The sequence below is a fragment of the Lacerta agilis genome, chromosome 12 (genome assembly GCF_009819535.1).
Source record: "Lacerta agilis isolate rLacAgi1 chromosome 12, rLacAgi1.pri, whole genome shotgun sequence".
Classification (NCBI taxonomy): domain Eukaryota; kingdom Metazoa; phylum Chordata; class Lepidosauria; order Squamata; family Lacertidae; genus Lacerta; species Lacerta agilis.
Genome location: NC_046323.1, coordinates 15,833,538 through 15,855,379, shown reverse-complemented (window position 1 = coordinate 15,855,379; position 21,842 = coordinate 15,833,538). Strand labels below are relative to the sequence as shown.

Below are 21,842 nucleotides of genomic sequence, written 5' to 3'. Positions count from 1 at the left end.
TATACTCTGCAAATTTCTAAAGCAGTAAGGATTTAGATTTCTACTTCTTTAATATTGCTAGAATTTAAGCAAACACCACACACCTTCCAGTCCTCTGTAGTTCAGGTCCAGCATGATGGCCTTCTTCAAGAGACTCTCCAGGAGAAGCAGCTCCATTTGGAAATTTAGGTATCTTCCTTTTTTCCTGTATCAAGGAAATGCATGAAAAGATTGCATTAAGGTCAAACCACAACAGCAAGCACAATTTCAAGCTCTCTCCCTCGCATCTAAGGAACGGCCTACACACTGAGCATGTGGTGCTATTTTCCTGCCAAACTCAAAAAGTGTTTTTCAAAAAGCAGCATTATTCACTGAGAAATTATTCTGCAACACTTACCGTATTTTTTGCTCCATAGGGCGCACCGGACCATAGGGCGCACCTCGTTTTTAGAGGAGGAAAGAAGAAAAAAAAATTTCTGGTTTTCCTCCTCTAAAAGCCCTGTTTAATTGAGGATCAGCTAAAAGTTTTTCAGCTTTTTTGCAAAGGGGAAAACCATGGTTTTTTGAGGATCAGCTAAAAGTTTTGCAGCTTTTTTTGCAAAGGGGAAAAAGCAAAGCTCCTTTTGCCAAGGGGGAAAAGCAAAGAGGAAAAGCCCCATTTTTATGGGGTTCAACTCACATTTCTGAAAAATCTTAAGGAAAGGGAGCCATTTCTACAGTTTCCAGACAGATAATCTAATCAGCCAGTCACATGTCGCTGGGGAAACAAACAACCTCCCTCTGCAGCACATTCAACAAAGGAGGCCTGGGCAAGGGGGCGGACCAAAAGGGAGCTGGGACTTTTATCTCTCTCCCGATCTCTTGCTGATCAGCTGCTGAGCGGTTCCTTTCAATACCCCCTTTTCTCTTTGTAAAAAAAAAAAAAAGCACAATCTGCTTTTGGCCCCTGGGCAATTCAGCTCCAGGAACCACCATTCGCTCCATAAGACGCAGATAGTTCCCCTTACTTTTTAGGAGGAAAAAGGTGCATCTTATGGAGCGAAAAATACGGTAATGTGGCTCTGAAACATCTTTTGATTATTAAAAACCTTTAGCTATCATTAACTATGCAAGGAGTTAAGTTCACAAGAGGGAAAAAACCAAACTTTTTGCTTCATTCTAAGTATAAGGATTAAAAGAGATGTGGGTGGCACTGCAGAAGGTCGACAGTTCAAATCCCACGATGGGGTGAGCTCCCGTTGCTCAGTCCCAGCTCCTGCCCACCTAGCAGTTCAAAAGCACATCAAGTTCAAGTGGATAAATAGGTACCGCTCCGGCGTGAAGGTAAACGGCGTTTCCGTGTGCTGCTCTGGTTCGCCAGAAGCGGCTTACTCATACTGACCACATGACTCAGAAGCTGTCTGTGGACAAACGCCGGCTCCCTCGGCCTATATAGCGAGATGAGCGCTGCAACCCCAGAGTCGTCCGCAACTGGACCTAACGGTCAGGGGTACCTTTACCTTTAAGTAAGGATTATTTTTGTATCAGAACAGCTGATTAGCATGACATTATCTAGGGAGAAATTCTGTACACAGTATCCATTTAGTTAAAAAAAAATACTATTTGCAGAATTTGTTTCATCAAAGCAACTAGACACATTCAATTCACTGTTTAGTCCATCCTGTATCATGAACTCAGGGTAATGAAACACACTTTGCAGCGTTCAGATATTGAACATGGCATGTTTTCCTTCAAAGTTAGGAGCGCAACATTTATCCACCTCTCTCGAAAGGATTAGCAGTTCCGTGAAGTGGTTTTCAGTTTCAACCAGCACTTTTTCATTCTGTGTGAATCTCATGCAGTTTTGACATTTTTTTAGCTGTTTACATATCCCACCTATGTCCTGTCACACCACTACACTCTTTTAAGGTGCCCTTCACTAGAGAAAAGTTCTTACCTGAGAAGGAACACTTTTGGGTGGCTCAATTCGGATAGATGGATCCCATTCTCCTGGAGGCAGAACTGTTACTTGATCTAAAAATTCATCGATTCCAGAGAGCAGATCATTTCGGTCTTTAGCTTTATAAGCAACATCATGGAAAACCTTTATAAAATATATACACACTTACATATTTGATTTCCTGACATGGTGAAACTCTTCTCTAAGAGGCTGGAAAGGCATCACAGTTATATTTTAAAAGGCTCAAATAAATAAATAAATAAATAAATAAATAAAATACTCAGTTCTACATGCAAATATACCTATGATCAGCTTTCAAATGCATGCTCAAGACATAAACATCTGTCAAAGTTTCAGAGTAGCAAGGAAAGGAAAGTACATAAAGACTGCAATCCTGTACACACTTACATGGAAATATGTCCTGTTGTAGCTAACATGCACCCAAGGAGGAAGGGTCAGTGAAATATCTAAGAGCAGTGTTGTTGTTTTTTAAAAAGAATGAACCAAGACTACATCGGAAGGGGTGTGACCCTCATTCCCCATAACAGTGACTCAGTTTTAAACAAATTATTATCTTCAGTCCCAGATTCATCAATATACCAATGCTTTATATTGTATCACTGGTAACATAAGAGGAAAAATGGTGATTACTCATACTTGGGATTGTATTAGTAATTATAGCAGAATAATTCTTGCTGGGCCATCTTATTCCAGATAAATATACAACACTACACAATTAATGTCATTTCAAACAAACACCAGAACTAGTCTATTATTAGTCTAAAAATTATTACCCTCCTATTCTATGGTAGACTAGAGAAAATTCCTGACATATCCCAAACAGAACAGATATTAATTGTAGTATTTAGTCAGATTTCATTAGCGCTACCTAGACTGACCATACCATTTAGAACATTAACCTATTTTCTTCAACTGTAGCATTACTGTGAGATGTATATAGCTGCCAGATTTCACAAAAGTGGTGCTTTCATTTAGTAATTATTTTGCACACACACAGCTTTAAAAATGCAACATGACACATTTCACTGCACCATTCATAAATTCATGCTTATGGTAAACATACTCGTTCCATAGTTATTTCCTTCAATCACCATATAATCATTAGCCATGCCAAGTTCTACTTGAATGAAGATCCCATTCAGATTTTTAAGTGAATACTTTGAACTGATACAGGACGCCTAGTACTCACGTCATCTGTCATAAGTGTTGCTATTGATCGACCAATCTCATGGTATTGGGGCGCTTTGCCTGCTGGACCCAGCAAAAGAAAAAGGAATCTGTGGAAGAATGAAACAGACTACAAGGAATCAGACATCAGAACTATGATAAGCTTAATTTTTTAGCATCAGTGATCAGTGAAGACATGTCAGGTGCTGTGAGAAAGCTGGAGAACTGGAAGGCTGCCCAGTGTCTAGCTCAGTTAGTGGCAACAGATTACAATTTCCATTTATTTATTTAAAATGAAATAAAATTATCTACAGCAGTGTTTTTCAACCTTTTTTGGGCAAAGGCACACTTGTTTCATGAAAAAAATCACGAGGCACACCACCATTAGAAAATGTTAAAAAATTTAACTCTGTGCCTATATTGACTATATATAAAGTAATTTTTCAATTTTTCCCATGGCACACCAGGCAACATCTCGCGGCACACTAGTGTGCCGCGGAACAGTGGTTGAAAAACACTGATCTACAGTATTTCACACCAATGCACAAAGTAAAAAAAACAACAAGGAGGTGGCAGCAAAGGAAGTATTTCTCAGTTAAGAATTTCTGCCTGAAAAGCTTAAGATTCAAAACCGTATTATACAAATACAAAATTCCAGCTTTATTATATGTAAGATTTTCCTTACCGGGTAGGAACAGGAACTTCTGTAAGGCCTGAGAGAAGTACAGCAGGGGCCAGCCTCACAAAAGCAATAATTGGTCTCTCCAAAAAATCCACTTCTCCCACCAACACATTTGATGCCTCTGCACCTATGGGAATCTTCCTCATAAAATTCATATCTACCTATTTACAAGGATTAAACAGAGCTACTTAGTTTACAGTTTATTAATGCTAAAAGTGTTTCTAAAACTAGGATTAATGGTATGTGACTGTTGTGAACAGAACACTCTGGTGTTGCTACAGGAACAAATGTGTGTCAGAAGAAGCTTCAGAAATACATTTATAATGTAACCATATATGCACACATTGTTGCATATTTTAGTATAAATATTTAAACACAACTAGTTTAAAAGAAAAGAGTTTTTATTATTGGCATCTACAAATATCACTAAAAAGTCACTGCAGTTATATACAAAGTTCTTTCATTTTATAAAATCAGCCTGAGGGGGGAAAACTAGTTTTTGGAGAAGTATATATTGATATATATATATATAAGGTTTCTTTATAAATTAATTCTGCAAACTGTGTATATAATTACAGAAGAATACCACCATATTGTACAGCACATGAACTATTGGTTCACATACAGACAGATACACAAAGATCACTGAAACTAAGACACCAGTTACACAGCTATCTAGGAAATAAAACTTACAGCTGGCCTCTTGAGTCCCACACCAAGTGTGCCACAACTACAGTGCCAGGAGGCAGACTCCTGCCCAACAGGAGACAAGGCAGGTGCAGAGAAGAATAGGCCAAGTAAAAACACAAAAACTGTGATAGAGGAGCAGGAATAGTGGCATCTGCCATGATTAACTAAAACGTAAGTTAACTTCGTTTACATTTAATTTACAAGGTGCACATTCACAGACAACTTTTAAATTAGTAATTACATTGCTCAACTGAATTATATAAAACAAGCAGATGCAATCTTGTCCCTCTGCAGGTTTAAATACAGAAAACTAGGAGGAGGAATAGTGCCTTAAATGGTTCAAGCAACAACAGAAATGTAGGCTTATATATTGTTTCCAGAAAAAGACATATATACTGCATTAAAACCTCCACTGCAGGATAACATTCATTCCAATACTAAAGGATTCAATCCTGCACACTTGAACTCAGTCCTAAAGTGTCAATTTTAGCAGCACTGACACATACCAGGCTTCCACTGCTGCAACTGGACTGTGACCAAGTAGGGTACAACCCTGCTACAAAAGGCATAAGGGAATAGTGGTTGGGGGGGAAATCATCCGTAAGGCTGCACGACTCTTGCTATCTCTGAGCACACCAAATGTAGCCAGAGATTTCCAGGAAGAGTTCTCTACCCTGTTTCTGCAGCTGGCCAATAATAAATGAGCTGGTGATGCGGAGGCCATGCCAATCCAGGAGCACTACAAAATGTGTTCAGGTATTAACTGGGTATTGGCATAAGAGGCAGCTTGGGACAGGGGACATACTAGAAACCATGACTAAAACAAACCATGGTCATCATTTGTGGCTGTAGGAGATTTCCTTGGTCATTTCTATAGGAAATAATGTACAGACATCAGCTGCTAATCCTACAGTCCAGAAAATTATGGAAATATGTTCATAATTCTAAATTTATTTCTAAGAGTCATTACAGATTTATTGGAAAGCTGTCACAAGTAACTTCAAATAAGCAAACAAACAAAAACTTAGAATTTTTGCTTTTAACAATATACAATTAATGATCTTAAACTCAGAATAAATAAACAGCTTTACAATTCACAAAGCTCTCTACTCTCTAAATGACATAGTTTACCTTGCTGAAATCAACAGTGCTGTTTTCTCTACTTCCCCCTGTTCCACTGCTTTTAAGTTCTCCACTTTTTCCAATGTCCAAATTACCGGGTGCAGATTGTGGCGATGCAAGAAGTCCTACAAGCAGAATATACAGGGCCATTCAAAATTACATCAGTAGAAAACAGACTTAGTTACACAATGACAGTGGCAGTTTTCTAAAAGCGAATGTGGAAGTTAATAAACAAAAGGTGCATTAGTATCAAAAATGCCACACAAACAAGTTATTTTCTTCTAAAAAAAAACAATGAACACTTGTTAAAAAGTTGAAATTAGATGTTGCCTAAATGATGGCCTTTTGCAAAATGCACCAGAACAAAAATGTGTTATTTTTTAAAAGAGAACATAAGGAATGTGTGTCTAACCACCAATGCTTTGTGTGTGGATCATGCATCAGAGGGATGTCATACTTTCTATGAGTCTGAAAAACCACAAAAACATACTTTAGAATACCTAGCAAAACACCTAGCTTGTTACAAGACTGGCCTCAAGATTACATCTATCTTCCATTAGTCAACACTAAAACAACAACATATTTTAAATAGTATGTGACCCATGATCCTAAGAATTAATTTTACACATGAACAAGAGGAACCAATTTTATTTGGAGTTAACACTGCAGTTTCATCTGCTCCCAAGGTGGCAAACCAGTTTTAAGGAAAAAAAACAATAGCAAGAAGAACTGTTATAAACTTCAAAGAAATATCAGAGTGGTATCCAATAAAATTACACTCAGAGCAGACCTATTAAAATCAATGGATTTGCATTAGTTTTGAAGGGCGGTATACACATTTTACTATTATTAAAATTACTACTACTACTACTACTAATTAAAACTCTTACAATATGCCAACTTTTTTTCTTTTCTACTTCACTGCTTTGTCTACCATCTAGTCTTGTACACTATTTTGGAACTGTTGTTTCACCATTTTGGACAGCAGACACAGTATGCTACCTCTGATGCAACATTCTATGAAATACATGATTTAAAACTGCATTTTTAAGAACTTTGGCCTAGTCATGACAAGATGCAGATGGAGCTACCAAGAAATCAAAGAATCACAGAGCTGGTATATAACACAGAGTGCAATAAGCCACTGCAAAAAAAACAACAACCCGCCTCTTTGTGCAGAAACAAACAGTCCACATTAGGAACATTAAATAAATAAATGTAAAAGACATTGCCACAACTGGTTTAGTCTTGCTTCCAACCCTGCTTTGGAACTGTGATGGTGCTTATCACCCTTCAACAGGATTGCCCAGTATATCAGAAACTGGACAGGAGAAGTATGATCCTGTTGGTTCTGCTTAACCTCTCAACAGCTTTTTTATGTTCCTGGGGCTGGTGACACTGCTTTAATAGTATTCCTGGTCCTTTCTAGCAGGCAAGTCTCAGAAGGTGGTATCTGAGGGGTACTGCTCAATTCCATAGCCACTAGCTTACGGTGAGCCACACACAGAGTTACAACTTGTCCCCAACATGTTGAACATCTACAGAAACACCACTGGAGGTTGTCGATTAGGACCACTGCAGCATCATGATGGTGGGAACAACCAAATCTATTTCTTGTAAATGGTATCACATTACTGCATTGTTGTATCAACTTCACTGGCTCCAAGTCTGTTTCCAAGCTCAATTCCAGATGCTGGTTATTTTCTTTATAACCCTAATTAGTTTAGACCAGGAAACTCAAAGTACCATTTTCTCCAATATAAGGCTTCCCACTTAATTGAAGTGTGTGTGTGGAGGGAGGTTTGCAAGACACTACCATTGTAAGTTGGGCATGCAAGAGAAGGCTTTCTCTGCAGTAGCAGAGCAGGCAAGCAGATGTACTCTAGGACACTACTTACACTACTTCATACTAAATTATCATTATTTCCCTTGCATCCTATTCTAGTGGAATCCAAGTTCAGAAAACATAGGACTGTTTTATGCAGTTTCTTGTTTGATCCCAAGACAGTACCAATATCTGCAGAGCAGATTATCTATTTACTGAAAGACACAATTCCAAGAAAATCTAGCATGGTCATATCTTCTCACATGAGATAACAGAAAGCTCCAAGTGGTACCTCGGGTTAAGAACTTAATTCGTTCTGGAGGTCCGTTCTTAACCTGAAACTGTTCTTAACCTGAAGCACCACTTTAGCTAATGGGGCCTCCCACTGCCGCCGCCGCGCAATTTCTGTTCTCATCCTGAAGCAAAGTTCTTAACCTGAAGCATTATTTCTGGGTTAGTGGAGTCTGTAACCTGAAGCGTATGTAACCTGAAGCATATGTAACCCGAAGTACCACTGTATATCAAAGTGCCCCCAGATGACAGTAACCAAGAAACAGAGCAACAAAGGAAAGCAATGGAATAAAACAACCTCAGAGAAAAGCAATAATTTCAGGATATGGCTTACAAATCATCTTCAAGCTGCGTCACACTTTACACAGCACTGCAACAAAACGTGAGTCAGAGAGAAAGAGAGAGATGTTTAGTCCATATTTGCAGGGGACCTACTTCTGTCAAAAGTAAAAAAATGTACATTTGACTTTGCAGTTCGAAGACTTTCAGAGTGTTTAACCCTAAATAAATACGTACTTTACATTTACATCACAGGTCTTAAAACAACTGATTGCTGCTTACTGATTGCTACAATAGCCTGAAAAAACAATTTGTTGTACAGCAGCACACATAATCAGATGTTAAGCTCCTAGCTAGAGTAGTCAACCTTCCTAGTCTCAACCCCTGTGCAAAAAGCTACTGTGCAGAACAGAAGACTGATGCAAGAGGTCTCATGCAGGAAGTGAGTAAGACCAGAACACTGAGGACTGCAAAAGCATCCACATCAATCTTACACGTATAAAGCGTTGCTGCAACCAATGGAGTTTAGAGTTAAAGTACACTAGCAACTGACAGTTCTTACCCATTTAATTCAAAAAAAAATTAAATGCCCCCTTAGCTGTTGCATAAGCCTCTCCTTGTTACAATTCCTAAAGGGGGGCTGGCTACAGTTAAAGTGGCCCTTTTCAAATTAAACAGGAACGAACTGGTTTATTACACTGAAGTAGGAATTTCAAGGTGGGTACAGCATGTTACTGTGATTTCAAGGTACCTGGCATCTTCTGGTGCTGAAGTATACATCACCTACTATAAATTACGAGGTTTAAAAAGTAGTAAAAGGCCACCATTTGGTATCTTAGTTTCAAGTTTATAATGTATAACTCGCTTGTTTCTTTCTTAATTTTTAAAGGCAGAAGCACTTGCTGAATGAATTCCTTTTGGTTATGAACATAAAAAGTATGGAGAAATACTCAAATATTTCATTGCTTTCAATGTGTTAATACTTGTGTTAATATTTCAGTGTCAACTCCAGTTCATAATACTGACTAAAGTATCACACAAGAAAATATCACACAAGAAGAAATGAAGCATGCAAACAAGTGACAGACTGATATACAACTCATGATTGCTCAAGCTGTGTGATAAAAACTTTGCAGTGGATGTGATTCAGCTGCAGAAAGCACCACACATGGACAATTTGAGTTCAAATAGTTGCCTGGTATTATGTCACTATTATCCTCTGTCGTCTTCTCCTTGCTTTCCTGAGCTTCTAAATCCTCCTCAGGTGGATGAATTACTACTTTAGGGATATCATCACTAGAAGGAGACACTAGGAGTTCAGCACCCTGATGCTCAGCTGGTGGTAAATTTGTGGTTCCCTTGTGACCGCACCTAGGACTGGAAGGTGGAGTGCTTTGTGGGGTAGGTAAAGGGGTTGCGCTCCTTGAGGCAGCTGGAGATCCAGGAAGAAGGTAATTGAGAAGAAGGGATAAACGATTCTCTCCTCTCAGGGAAATATTTGAGGCAGAGAGACCAGCTCGTAAAGAGTGGCGGGAGGCTGAAAGGCCTTCCCCTGAGGTAAAACAAATAAAGTGATAAAAAAAATGTTCAGCAGGAAGACAAGTTATTCATATTTTATATAACAAAACTCTAAAAACACAAAACATTACTCAGTCATAGGTGAGATAAGACTTAAGCAAAACATAAGAGCTAAGCAGAATTTTTGATGTTAAAAAAGTCAGCTTATATGTACACTTATCTACAAGGTAAGGGAGGAAGGAAGAAGAAATATATTACTGGTGACTGCTTAAGATCCCAAGAGAATTGAGCAAAACATCTAAGTGCTATGCTTATGATAAAGGAATCTATATATATTTAAGCAGACATATAAGCACCTTCTGCAAAACAAGTTCTGGGGAAAACAGAAAGTGCAGTACCTGAAGTACAACATGCAAAATAAAAACACAGTCACTATCCTGACCTAGGGTGTCAACAGTATGTGAACCTTTGGAAGAAAAACACTAGGATCAGGGCCTAAAAAGACTCTATACTGATTACTGGCTCCTAATAATATGTAACAGTTTGCTGTGGAGCTATCAAACTCAATATCTTTAGAGGCAGGTTTTTATCAAAATCAGCAACTTGAAATATATATACATGAAAAGCCAAATATGTGATAATTCTAATTAAAAGTATAGATAGCAATATAAAATGAAATACACATTGATTACCTGAAATTACCTGAGCAGTGACTCTATTTTTTTTTAGCATCAGAAACCACACCAACAGAAATGAAACACCAAATTTGAGAGCCACTCAGTAAATAAAAAGCACACTATCAGAATATCCTATAATGATTCTATATTATAAGCAAATATAAACACATGCACATACAGAGAATAGCAAACAGGAGAAACCAAGGCAATCATTTAGATAAAAAGCAGTGTGGTTTTCCTCACCAAAATATCACTTATTGATTATTCCTAAAAGAAAAATGGACTTATTATAAAATTCAGTAGCATAGGCATAAAACAGGAAGAGCCAGAAAATAGAGGAGGTATATAATGAAACAAGACACAATATTCATAAGCCTTGGTTTCACAAGCATTTGTCCATATATTCAGTGGTGTAAGCACAGTTCTCAAATCTTACAGATCAAAAGACATGAAGACAAAGTCACTAATTCTACAGACAAATGTTTACTCAATTCCTTATATATCAGGAATGAATTATGAACTTGTTTTCTTCAAGTGTGCTGACTTTTCTCACATCTCTGCATTAAATTTGTTAAAAGTTAAAACAAACTGAATGCCATGACTTATCTCACCATTTCTTTCAAGCAAGAGAGGGTCAGAATGTTTCTTGCCTATATCTGCAAAGGATCGGACAAGGGGAATCCGATTAGTGAATTTTTTTTCATTCTGATGATGGTGCCTCTTCAGAAGAGCTTCTCTGACATTGTCTCTCATAGATTCATCCAGGTGACCAGAAGCTATCATGTTATCCAATACCATATCTATAGAGAGAAAAAGATTAAATCAAAAATATACCGTATTTTTCGCTCCATAGAACGCACCGGACCATAGGGCGCACCTCATTTTTAGAGGAGGAAACAAGGGAAAAAAATATTTTTCTGGTTTTCCTCCTCTAAAAGCCCTTTTTTGTGTTTGTTTGTTTTTTGAGGATCAGCTAAAAGTTTTGCAGCTTTTTTGCAAAGGGAAAAGCCCTGGCTTTTTTGAGGATCAGCTAAAAGTTTTGCAGCTGTTTTTGCAAAGGCAAAAGGCTTTTTTTAGGATCAGCTAAAAGTTTTGCAGCTTTTTTTGCAAAGGGAAAAGCCCTGGGGGTTTTTTTCCCCGAGGATCAGCTAAAGGTTTTGCAGCTTTTTTTGCAAAGGGGGAAAAGCAAAGCTCCATTTGCAAAGGGGGAAAAGCAAAGAGGAAAAGCCCCATTTTTTTGAGGTTTAACTCACATTTCTGAAAAATCTTAAGGAAAGGGAGCCATTTCTACAGTTTCCAGACAGATAATCTAATCAGCCAGTCACATGTCCTGGGGAAACAAACAACCTCCCTCTGCAGCACATTCAACAAAGGAGGGCGGGGCTGACAGGGAGCCGGGACTCTTATCTCTCTCCCGATCTCTTGCTGATCAGCTGCTGAGCGGGGTCCTTTCAACACTCCCTTTTCTCTTTGTAAAATAAAAAGCATGATCCTCTTTTGGCCCCTGGGCAATTCAGCTCCAGGGACCACCATTCGCTCCATAAGACGCACAGGCATTTCCCCTTACTTTTTAGGAGGAAAAAAGTGAGTCTTATGGAGCAAAAAATACGGTAGTCACCTCCTGATTTAAGTCAAATTCCACATTAAGAGCAATCCGTAAGACCTTCCTTTGGTAAATGGTGATTCTGGTTAAAGATTATAAAGCAAGCATTTGCTAAACAATGCAAAGCTCCTGCGAGATCTCGTGATAGCATCCCAGAGTCCATTCGCTGAGCAGAATTTGCCCAGTATACGAGGCAGAGACATTAAAAGCTCTTTCCATGCCAGCAAAACCCAGCACAAAAAGAGCTTTTAAGCTCTCCGCCATGCATGCAATTAATTTGTGCAATTTCAACCAGCTGGCTTTCAACCACACAAGGTTGAAATAACGCAAGTGAATTGTGCACTAGATGCAATCATACTGTATAACAATGTGCTCCTTATTTGGAAATGTCCAGATTTCTTTTGAATGAGGCACATTTTTGCTTTGATTTAATCCCAAAACTTAAAATTGCTAACAACAAAATATGTAGCAGAGTGACAGAATAAGCAACGAAGCCCTGCAATAAACCCTCAGGCTGGAACCATCTTGTTATCTCCCCCAGTGAAAGTACCCCAGCCTCTGAGAGGTTCTGGTTAAGATTTATGCTAACACACTGAATAAAATGAATTTTTTGAGTTACAACATTATGCTACAGAAAATTAAAGCAAGTACAACTTTTAGCATTGCCCTTATCTGCTAATGAAACACAGTTAATCAGCAGGACATTGAACTTCAAGCTTTAAGTATAATGGTGGGTATTTTTTGCCTTTATTGTGTTTCTTTCTTAGACAGACTAACTGAAAAACTGCTTTGTTTTGTTTTGTTTTGTTTTAGAACTAGATCTACACAAGCAAAATTTTAAAAATCTAAAATGAAAATTGGCTGTAACCTGCTATTTCATCCAGCGTACTAGCTCTCATATCCAACATGACTGTCCCATTTAAGATACAACTTCTCAGTTCAAAGAGACTGTGCAGAGACAGAGTAGCCACATAAGGTTTGCTCCACCTATCACCACCATCTTCAACATCTTCTTCAAATTTTAGCCATCTGAAACAAAAATATACTGAGCTACATGCACACTAACAAGTCGTTATTTTTCAAAATACTGCTATTTAAACACAAAAAACCTTAATAAAAACTATTTTTAATTATAAAAAACTCTGCTATTTACAATCTATGTATTTCTTTAGATGATTGATATACCACTCTTTGCACAGGCCATAGGGTAATTTACAACAAAAAGAACTAAATAAGAATACATAAAATGTCTCATTTGGCCCTGCTTCTCAAAATCTTCTTTCCATACATTCTATAATTTAAGTGTTTGCTTATTAAAAATATTTACAGTACAATCGTATTCTTTCCTACTCAGAAGTAAGCCGTACTAAACTCACTAGGACGAACTCTCAGGTAAAAGAGTATAGGATTATAGCCTCATATATCAACCACCCTACCACTTGACACCAGCAGTGGCGGAGCTTCATGCTCCGGCACTCGGGGGTGGGGTGGAGAGCAGGCGGGGGCGGGACATGCCACCTGTGGGGGTGGGGCGGCCAGTGCAGGCAGGGGGGCAGCCGCGATGGCACCCTCCCGGGATTGCGCTACTGGGGGCGGGGCGCTCCCCCCGCACTCCTCTTCCTCCGCCAGTGGACACCAGCACCCTTATATAAAAGTGAGCAATATTTTTTTTAAAAAAATAAGCAGTAGTATCAACAGCCACTGAGCTAGGAGAAGTACACTTAGGTGTAAAGGAATACTTGTCAGGCACTTCAAACAGATTTCATAGATTTCCACTTGTCTTAATGTAAACTGGAGGGCCAAGTCTCTTTCTGCTGTAATCCTCAGGGAGAGAATTTGAAGAGGAATATTAATTGGTTACCTGGCAGTTTCTTTCCATTCATATTCTTCTCCTTCTCTAAAGCAAAGTTCATCCATTTCAGTGAATAGATCATGGGGAATGTGTTCTTCATCATCATCCTCGGTACCCAGGATAAATTGTACCCTCTGGGATGGTGTGTCTTGGTGGAAATAAGATTATGAAGGGCACATCTTAGTATAAGGTTTAGATCGTCAAACTCTTACCCATATCACCACACTGCTAAAAACAAAAAAGATAACCACTGATGCTGGAAGTGGAATAGAAGTTATTTTTTAACCACCAACTTCCTATAAAAATAACACCATCTATTATTTAGATTTTAGCTCACTATATTCCAGTGGTTCTTAGAGGGCAATGAATGTACATGAATACATACATGAAGCAGCTAATTTGAAACAAAACAGAGCACTGATTGCAGAACCTCTGCAATGGCTCGGTTTCACTGAGATCAGTGGGACTGCAGCATTTATGAAAGAGTGCCCATACAATACACACTCCTGGAATCGGTCTTCCACAAATGGATCCCATGATCAGGGTCTACTTTTGTGCACAGGCATGTGCTAGTCCCTGATTTACAAAGGTTTTATGAACCATTGCCAAACATACATGAGGCAAAGACTCACTGGTGCACATGTATAACCTATTTCCTTTGGCCATATATAAGCAAGGCTCTTTAAGCTGGCTCACACTAAAATTAAACCATGATTCTCCTCATATACTGCCCTCTTTTCCCTTTGTATGCTTTGACTGAGATTCTTGCATTGCAAGGGGTTGGACTAGACGACCCTTGGGATCCCTTCCAGCTCTACAATTCTATGATTCTATGATTCTACACATCTACTGTGAAGGTAGTATATGGTCTTGAGCAAACTGTGCTTGTGTACTAGCAATATACAGAATTTGTAGAGAGAAGAATGACTGCTATGTTTGTAAACACAGGAACATTTGAAATGGTACTTAATCTTTCCACAGAAAGATTTCTTTACAAACAGAAATCATAACCGGCATAGAAAAACAGACAAAAATCCTTAACAGATAAAGGAGCTTATCATGGTTTGAGAATGAAATAAAGCCTCTTGTTCCATACCAAGATTTCCAAATCTGATTTGAGTCATTTTAAAGGCTCAAAACACTCAAGTAGTGATGCATTTTCATTTTTGATTAACTCATTTCTTACCTACTAACCTTCTAGCAAAACCTTCCACTGAACAAAAATGGCAAAGGGAGCATGAAAGGGAGCAAAATGCATTTGGATGTTAAATGGGAGTACATACATTTAGCTCCATGTCTTTCCAGGATCATAAACGTTTCTGAAACCCCACCATTTTCAAGGCTGTATATTAGAAAACAATTTAAAAGTTCTGAATCTAATCTGACTAGCCACTGACCAGATGTAATAATTTAAGATTATGTAGCACAAGAGCAGAGTGCAAGTTCTTAACATAAAAAGTTCATAAAGGATAATAATGAGGCAATAAGATCTGTGAACATTGTATAAACACAGGCAAATAACCATTGTAATTTCTCTGGAACATCCCCACAAAATAAAACCATGCTGTCAATTCTACTCTTCTTAAAAATAAATAACCAAAAAACTGGATTTTACTATATTGCTGCTTAAAGTACAACGAAAGAACTATCTTTTTTATTACCATAGGATGGAGATTCTCGCCCATCTTCTTTGTCAGTTTCCTTTTCTTTTCTTTTTCTATGATGCTTATGTCCCCGGTGCCTATGACGTCGTCGAGCCTGCTTTCCAAAGGGGACGTGCACACCAATATAAACAGCTCTGTGACCTTAACCAAAAATATTATGCAACATATTAGGCATATCAAGCAGACAACCACAGACCACATAATTGGCTTGAAATTAGCATTGGGACACTTGTTGCACTATACAGTAACCATGAATCAAAGATGACAAAGAGCGAATCCTGCTACTTGAGAAACGTTGTAATAAATGTTCTATCTACAAGAATTTGAAGGCAACAGAGAAGTACCAATTTGGCACAAATGTATTTTCCTTTTTTCATTATCAGGATAGAAAGAAAAACATCTTAACTGATTTCTGAACATCTAGACCCCTTTCAAGAAAAGGTTTGAACTCCTTAAAGGATGCACCAGCTCAGAAAATGAATTTGGTACAGAATAATGAGATATGTTAAGGACTTCAAACATCACCTTGCCCAACCACCAATAGATAAAGGAAAGCTGCTGCTGCAACATCCATAGTAGTTTGCCAAACAACACATAGTAATAATGTCATTAATGGTATCATTTTAGAATTTTTGTAGATGTTCACTACTTATTCCATTTACTACACTATTATATAAATCACATACTGTGAAAATCATGTGATAATTGGTAATCTCTTTACTACCTTAGGCTACCACAATTTCATTTTCTAGACAGAAAAGGCAGGCTTTTACATTTCCAAGTACTGAAATCTGAATACAGTACTGGGCCCAAACTAGATACAATAAGATGTTCCCTTTGCCTTTCCCCCACAGTGTTTTTGTTGAACTGAAAGTGGCCTCACAGCTGCAAAAAGACATGGAGAAATATTAAACAGGATCTCCTTGCCCCATCCTTCTATTCTGAATATCTGAAAAAACTCATGCAGTTTTTTTAAAGAAAAAAACCAAGTCAGTTTGAGGCTCAGGTGGCCTTAGTGGCATGGAGTGCCTTCCATCAGCTTCAGCTAGTAGCCCAGCTGCACCCCTATCTGGACAGGAATAGCTTATCATTGCCTATGCTCTAGTAACACCTAGGTTAGATTATTGCAATGTGTTATATGTAGGGCTGCCTCTGAAGACAGTTTGGAAACTTCAGCGGGTGCAGAATTCAGCAACCAGCTTGCTCACCAGGACAATATAGTTTGAGCATTTTACACCGATCCTGGCACGGCTGCACTAGCTTTCAATTGGTTTCCAGGTCCAATTCAAAGTGCTGGCTCAGGCACAATTCATCAAGGACCACCTCTCCCCATATAAACTGATCCAGACCCTGTCATCACAGTCTGAGGCCCTTCTTCGTTTGCCTCCTCCACAAGAGGTCCAGAGGGTAGCAACATGGGAATGGGCATTTTCTGCAGTGGCTCCCCACTTGTGGAATGCTCTCCCCAGAGAGGCTCGCCTGGCACCTTCAAAAACATTCCTCTTCTCACAGGCTCTTAGCTATTGAAACTTGGGGGGGTATTGTTTTTGTTACTATGTTTATGTGTTTTTATGTTTTTATGTTGTAAACCGCCCTCTGGTGCTCGGGTGAAGGGCGGCATATAAATTTAATAAATAAATAAATAAATAAATAATAAAGAAGGTGGTGGAAAGCAGCACTGAACACTTAACATCTAAACTGGCCTGTAATGAAATTGTCAAGACCATGTGTGCTATGGTCAATGTCTATCACAATTAATAAACCGGTGTCGGTTTAAAGAAACACAGTCAAAATTGGTATTCTTCTCAACTTCAAAGCAAGTGAATTAGAACTTGCTGTAAGCCTCATTTCACTGAATTGTGGTGTGTTTTTTTAAACTAAGTCTAGGTCAGAAAAAGAGTCCTGTTCCCAGCTGCAACTTGCCAGCAGTTCAACATCAAACCTGGCTTCTAAGTCAAACGTAGGATGTTCAACTTCACTGCAATTTAAGCAGGAAGCAAACTTGATCACACCCACAGTTGAAAGAGAAAGAAAATAAGACATTGAAAAGTAAGAAATTTACACAGGAACACTGTAGAGGAACTGGTGTGGGTGTGGGTATGGGTGGGTGTAAAAATTCTTCACAAATAGATCTACTTGGGGAAAGGTCTACTAGAATGGCCCTTTCCAGATGAATTTAGATAATCCTAACTCAAGTTTAAGGAACTGAGATATAAACGACCCTTTTGCCCGTATACTCAGCCTGTTCTCTCTTCTCCCCTTCATAGTGGCCACAATGAAATAATTAGAAGCATCTAATTAATCATAGTATCCCCTTCATCAAAAACTTGAAACTACTTCCACATTTCACTGAGGCATACTACAAAGAAGATATGCTGCCCAATGCAGTCTCTGGGTATGTGGAAAAGAAGGGGATGGAGGGGAAGAGGAACATCATGCATATGTAAAAATATTAAGTAATTCCATTAAATTCCATGGTCACAAGTCATATACCAAAAAAAATCCTTATAGTCCAAAGGATACAGCTGAATTGTTAAATGACCTTCAGAAAACCCACTTCCACAATGGCTGTGCCATACTAATCCCAAGCAAAGCTTGTTACTGAATTAGCTTAATCCAATACTCAACAGCATTAATAGAATGAAGGACACTAAATTTAGTATACATGGCTCCAGAGACAGTTGTTTGGTTTAATCAGACATGACTTTATCCAAGCTTAGTTGACAAAATCCACAAATGGTATTTACCAGTTAAGGTCATTAATGGTGTCACTTTAAAATTTCTTAAAAGGTGCTCACTACTTAGTCTATATACTCAGGCCATGGAAAACTTATGATACATAGAAAATAAACAAAATACATTAAAGGCAATTCCAAATCAGCTGATTTTTGCACAGCATCAGAATACACTTTTAAAAAAGCAATTCACTGCTTTTTATCCAATAATTTTATATTATTACTGTATTATACCTGTAACTTACTAATATACAACATATAATCTTATATTTTTAAAAAACACCCAGAAAATTCTTATGCTAACAAAGGATCAACTCATTAAAAACCTCTACCTTCTCTGGCAACTCAATATTACAATTTCATTCTTGATTTTATTCATTCAGATCTATATAATACCTCTTTTGTAAACTCATTAACTATGAAGCATAGCACTAGCTTCAGTGGAGCCTACTTGAAACAGATTTTGCTTAAAACTGCAGTCCTGCTTTGGCAATTTCTTACACATGTTCAAGGATTTCTTCATTATGCTAACATGTTAAACCTACATACACATAGAAACGGAGGACTATTTTGCTGTCAAAGAGCAGAAATCCAGATTGAAAAGTCTGCCACTATTATTAAGTTTATAGTATCACATATCCAAGATAATAGAACTATTGAATGTAAACACGGTTACACCTAGCAAAGAAAAACCTAAGTGAAGCTAAGTAAAAGTCAAGTGCAGCCCCCTCTGCTTAATGAGCTTTGTTTGGACTTATGCCATGGAAAAAGCAGATGGCACAAGCCATCGTTTTTTAAGAATGCATCAGGAGCCAAATTTCATAGCATAAGCAAATACTAGATGACTGCTCACTTCACAAAATGGTATCATTGTCTTCTGTCCAACTAACATCTTCAAGTTCTTTGTGTGAAGTGTTCTTAGTAAAGTGTGTGCCTGAGTTTGTAGACAGCTTTCACTGTTGCACAGTGCAAGTCACTTCATTAGATTTGTTCCTGCACGTATTGTATACTCTCTTTTACGTGGTTACCTGCATAAGTTGGTTTCTCTTCTACAACCAGTTGCAAATATTTTCCACATATTCAGCAAATCATAGAGTTTAAATCAGTAGCTATCCTAATACCCTTTAAGCCAGGCATAGGCAAACTCGGCCCTCCAGATGTTTTGGGACTACAACTCCCATGATCCCTAGCTAACAGGACCAGTGGTCAGGGATGATGGGAATTGTAGTCCCAAAACATCTGGTGGTCCCGAGTTTGCCTATGCCTGCTTTAAGCAATTCAGCAAGCACATCCCAAGCACAGCATAATGCAGGGATACTCTCTGAGCCCCAATTCTACTCCAAACTGGAGATGATTTCAGGAGAGGGTTTTTTTTGGCTCTCTCAAGGTTCTCAGAGCACCTCAAATCCTGTCTCTTTCACTAGAAAGGATGGCTAAGCATAGAGCTGGAAAGGAGAAAGGGTAATTGTACCTGACTTCATCTTGCATATTGGATGCAATGCACACTAACCACTTAGGTGGAAATTCCAGGCATTACTTCAAATAGCATCAATGCAACCATGCCAAACCAGATAACACACATGCAGCACTAGGATTCTAACATGTTTTACTTTTGAACTTGGAAAAAAATCCTAACAAGACTGAAAAAATATACTTACTTTCTAGTTCTTCTTTCTCAAAGTTTGTGTTGATAGTAGAGCTGATTTTGCCTGTATCCACAACAGCTTCTTCATCATGACCCTAAAAAAGACAGAGCAGACATCCCATTTAACACTATAAACAGATTCTCCTAGACAGTTACTTCTGAAATCATTTTCTGAAATGAGCAGTTTAATGTAAGTTACATATTCCTCAAGTCTTCTGACTATGCATTCAACTCTTTTTACCATATGCATACCTTAAGCTAGAGGCATGGAGAGCAGAATACTTAATTTGTCTAGCTGGAATAAGCTTTTGTAGCATCTCTCATTGTCTGTTCAGGTTTCTGAACAGTGTGGGGGATATAGGGTCAGCAAGAGCACTCTTCCATAATTTAACTGAGGAAGGCTTTCTTATAATTTTCTCAATTTGCTGTTGTTTTGCTTTCTTATATTGTTTGGTTGATAACCAATAATTGTATTTTATTGAACTTTTGGCTTTTGTTGTATTAATACGTTTACTACTTTGGGGGCTCTTAAGCCAAAAAGTGCATATAAACCATAAAACCACAGTACAGTGATTATCTTGGTTTACAACCATAATCCATTCCGGAGGTCCGATTGTAAACCAAAACAGGTTGTAACCCAAGGCGCACTTTTGCCAATGTGGCCTCAAAAAAAAAATTTGGTTGTAAATTGTTTTGAAAAGGGTTGTAATCCAAAAAAAAGGGACACACACTTCAGGGTTTGACGTGGTTGTAATCCAAAACGGTTGCAAACCAAGATACCACTGTACAGTAGCTTTAATTCCCACTGCTCAAAGTCCAGTTAGATCCTCTTGTTCTCAGAGTTATATTTGCCTATAGTAAGACAGGCAAAGAAAATAAAGCTGATTATTTTAATTGTAATGTACTGCAACCTATGAATTCTATACTCTTTCCAGTATATGTGCAGAATGCTTACAAGTTCACATCTCACTCACTAACAGAAACCATGTTCCCCCTCTTACAAGCTAACAGCTACTCACAAAACATACAGTGAGGGCCTTTTCCCCTTAATAAGAAAATAGTTGGGAGAAATCTAAATTTAAGTCTGTATTTCAGAAAAATAATGGAAAATCTATCTGCATCAATAAAGGATAGAAAGTGACTCAAAAATTCTCCAGCCTGTTCTAAGGCAAAATCTTGCAGAAGTTAACTCACAATCCTGATATTAACATGCCATAAGAAGGGCATAAGGATTAAAAGGTACCAAATTCCAGAGTTGTCTGGAAGAAATTGTTTAAATAAACTATTCAGAAAGCCAAAGCAGGTTAGAGATAGCCACACACATACTGCAGAAAACAAAAAACTATATGTCCAAGAGCCAATCAGGATAAATTTCCGATATATATTTATACTGAAAACATCCAAACTACTACCCACATCACTAGCAGAAACATAGTTTGAATATTTGTGCAATCGCATCTACATGTTTATGTTTCCATTTTATAAATGACTATGACAAAAAATTTAAAATTGTTTGTCATACCATCTTCAGAAGGTTAGGAACAACAGAGAACACAGGGTTATTTTCTGGAATCGCATATTTTAGTATAAGTTTTATGGCAAGTCATCATGTTGCCCAGAAAGCCTGAGTGGAATGAAAACCAGTTTTATACCCCCATTTTCAATTGCCAGCCATAGTCCAACTTAATAGTTTTCTGTAAGCTTGTCTAGCATGTGAAAACAAGAGTTACTGAGTAACAGACTATGCATCTTCTATAACAGGGAAAGGGAAACTACCGTGATTCAAAGGAAACATTAAGAACTTTTGGGTGAAAACAACCTTCACAAATATATCCTCTTTTTCAAACTGTGCGTTTAGCAAACACATTTTTATTGTTGTTGTTGTTGTTCAGTCGTTCAGTCATGTCCGACTCTTCGTGACCCCATGGACCAGAGCACGCCAGGCACGCCTATCCTTCACTGCCTCTCGCAGTTCGGCCAAACTCATGTTAGTAGTTTCGAGAACACTGTCCAACCATCTCATCCTCGGTCGCCCCCTTCTCCTTGTGCCCTCCATCTTTCCCAACATCAGGGTCTTTTCTAGGGAGTCTTCTCTTCTCATGAGGTGGCCAAAGTACTGGAGCCTCAACTTCAGGATCTGTCCTTCTAGTGAG

General features: G+C 38.3%; 1 protein-coding gene across 16 annotated transcripts in view; it reads right to left on the bottom strand.

Annotated features, from left to right (window-relative positions):
- The window catches only part of SLC4A7 (solute carrier family 4 member 7), a 64,371-nt gene that overhangs the window by 21,227 nt on the left and 21,302 nt on the right, over window positions 1-21,842 (bottom strand). For 6 of the 16 annotated variants that reach the window (XM_033165209.1, XM_033165207.1, XM_033165214.1 and 3 more), the window contains 12 exons: window positions 19,703-19,784; window positions 15,307-15,450; window positions 13,655-13,793; window positions 12,662-12,822; window positions 10,802-10,990; window positions 9,191-9,547; window positions 5,610-5,725; window positions 4,482-4,541; window positions 3,792-3,949; window positions 3,129-3,216; window positions 1,916-2,062; window positions 84-184 (listed from right to left, as the gene is read on the bottom strand). In XM_033165209.1, the coding sequence (XP_033021100.1) occupies window positions 84-184; window positions 1,916-2,062; window positions 3,129-3,216; window positions 3,792-3,949; window positions 4,482-4,541; window positions 5,610-5,725; window positions 9,191-9,547; window positions 10,802-10,990; window positions 12,662-12,822; window positions 13,655-13,793; window positions 15,307-15,450; window positions 19,703-19,784 (1,742 nt within the window). The remainder of the gene's footprint in view (window positions 1-83; window positions 185-1,915; window positions 2,063-3,128; window positions 3,217-3,791; window positions 3,950-4,481; window positions 4,542-5,609; window positions 5,726-9,190; window positions 9,548-10,801; window positions 10,991-12,661; window positions 12,823-13,654; window positions 13,794-15,306; window positions 15,451-19,702; window positions 19,785-21,842) is intronic. The other 10 variants (XM_033165216.1, XM_033165211.1, XM_033165217.1 and 7 more) reach the window with 7 other exon arrangements.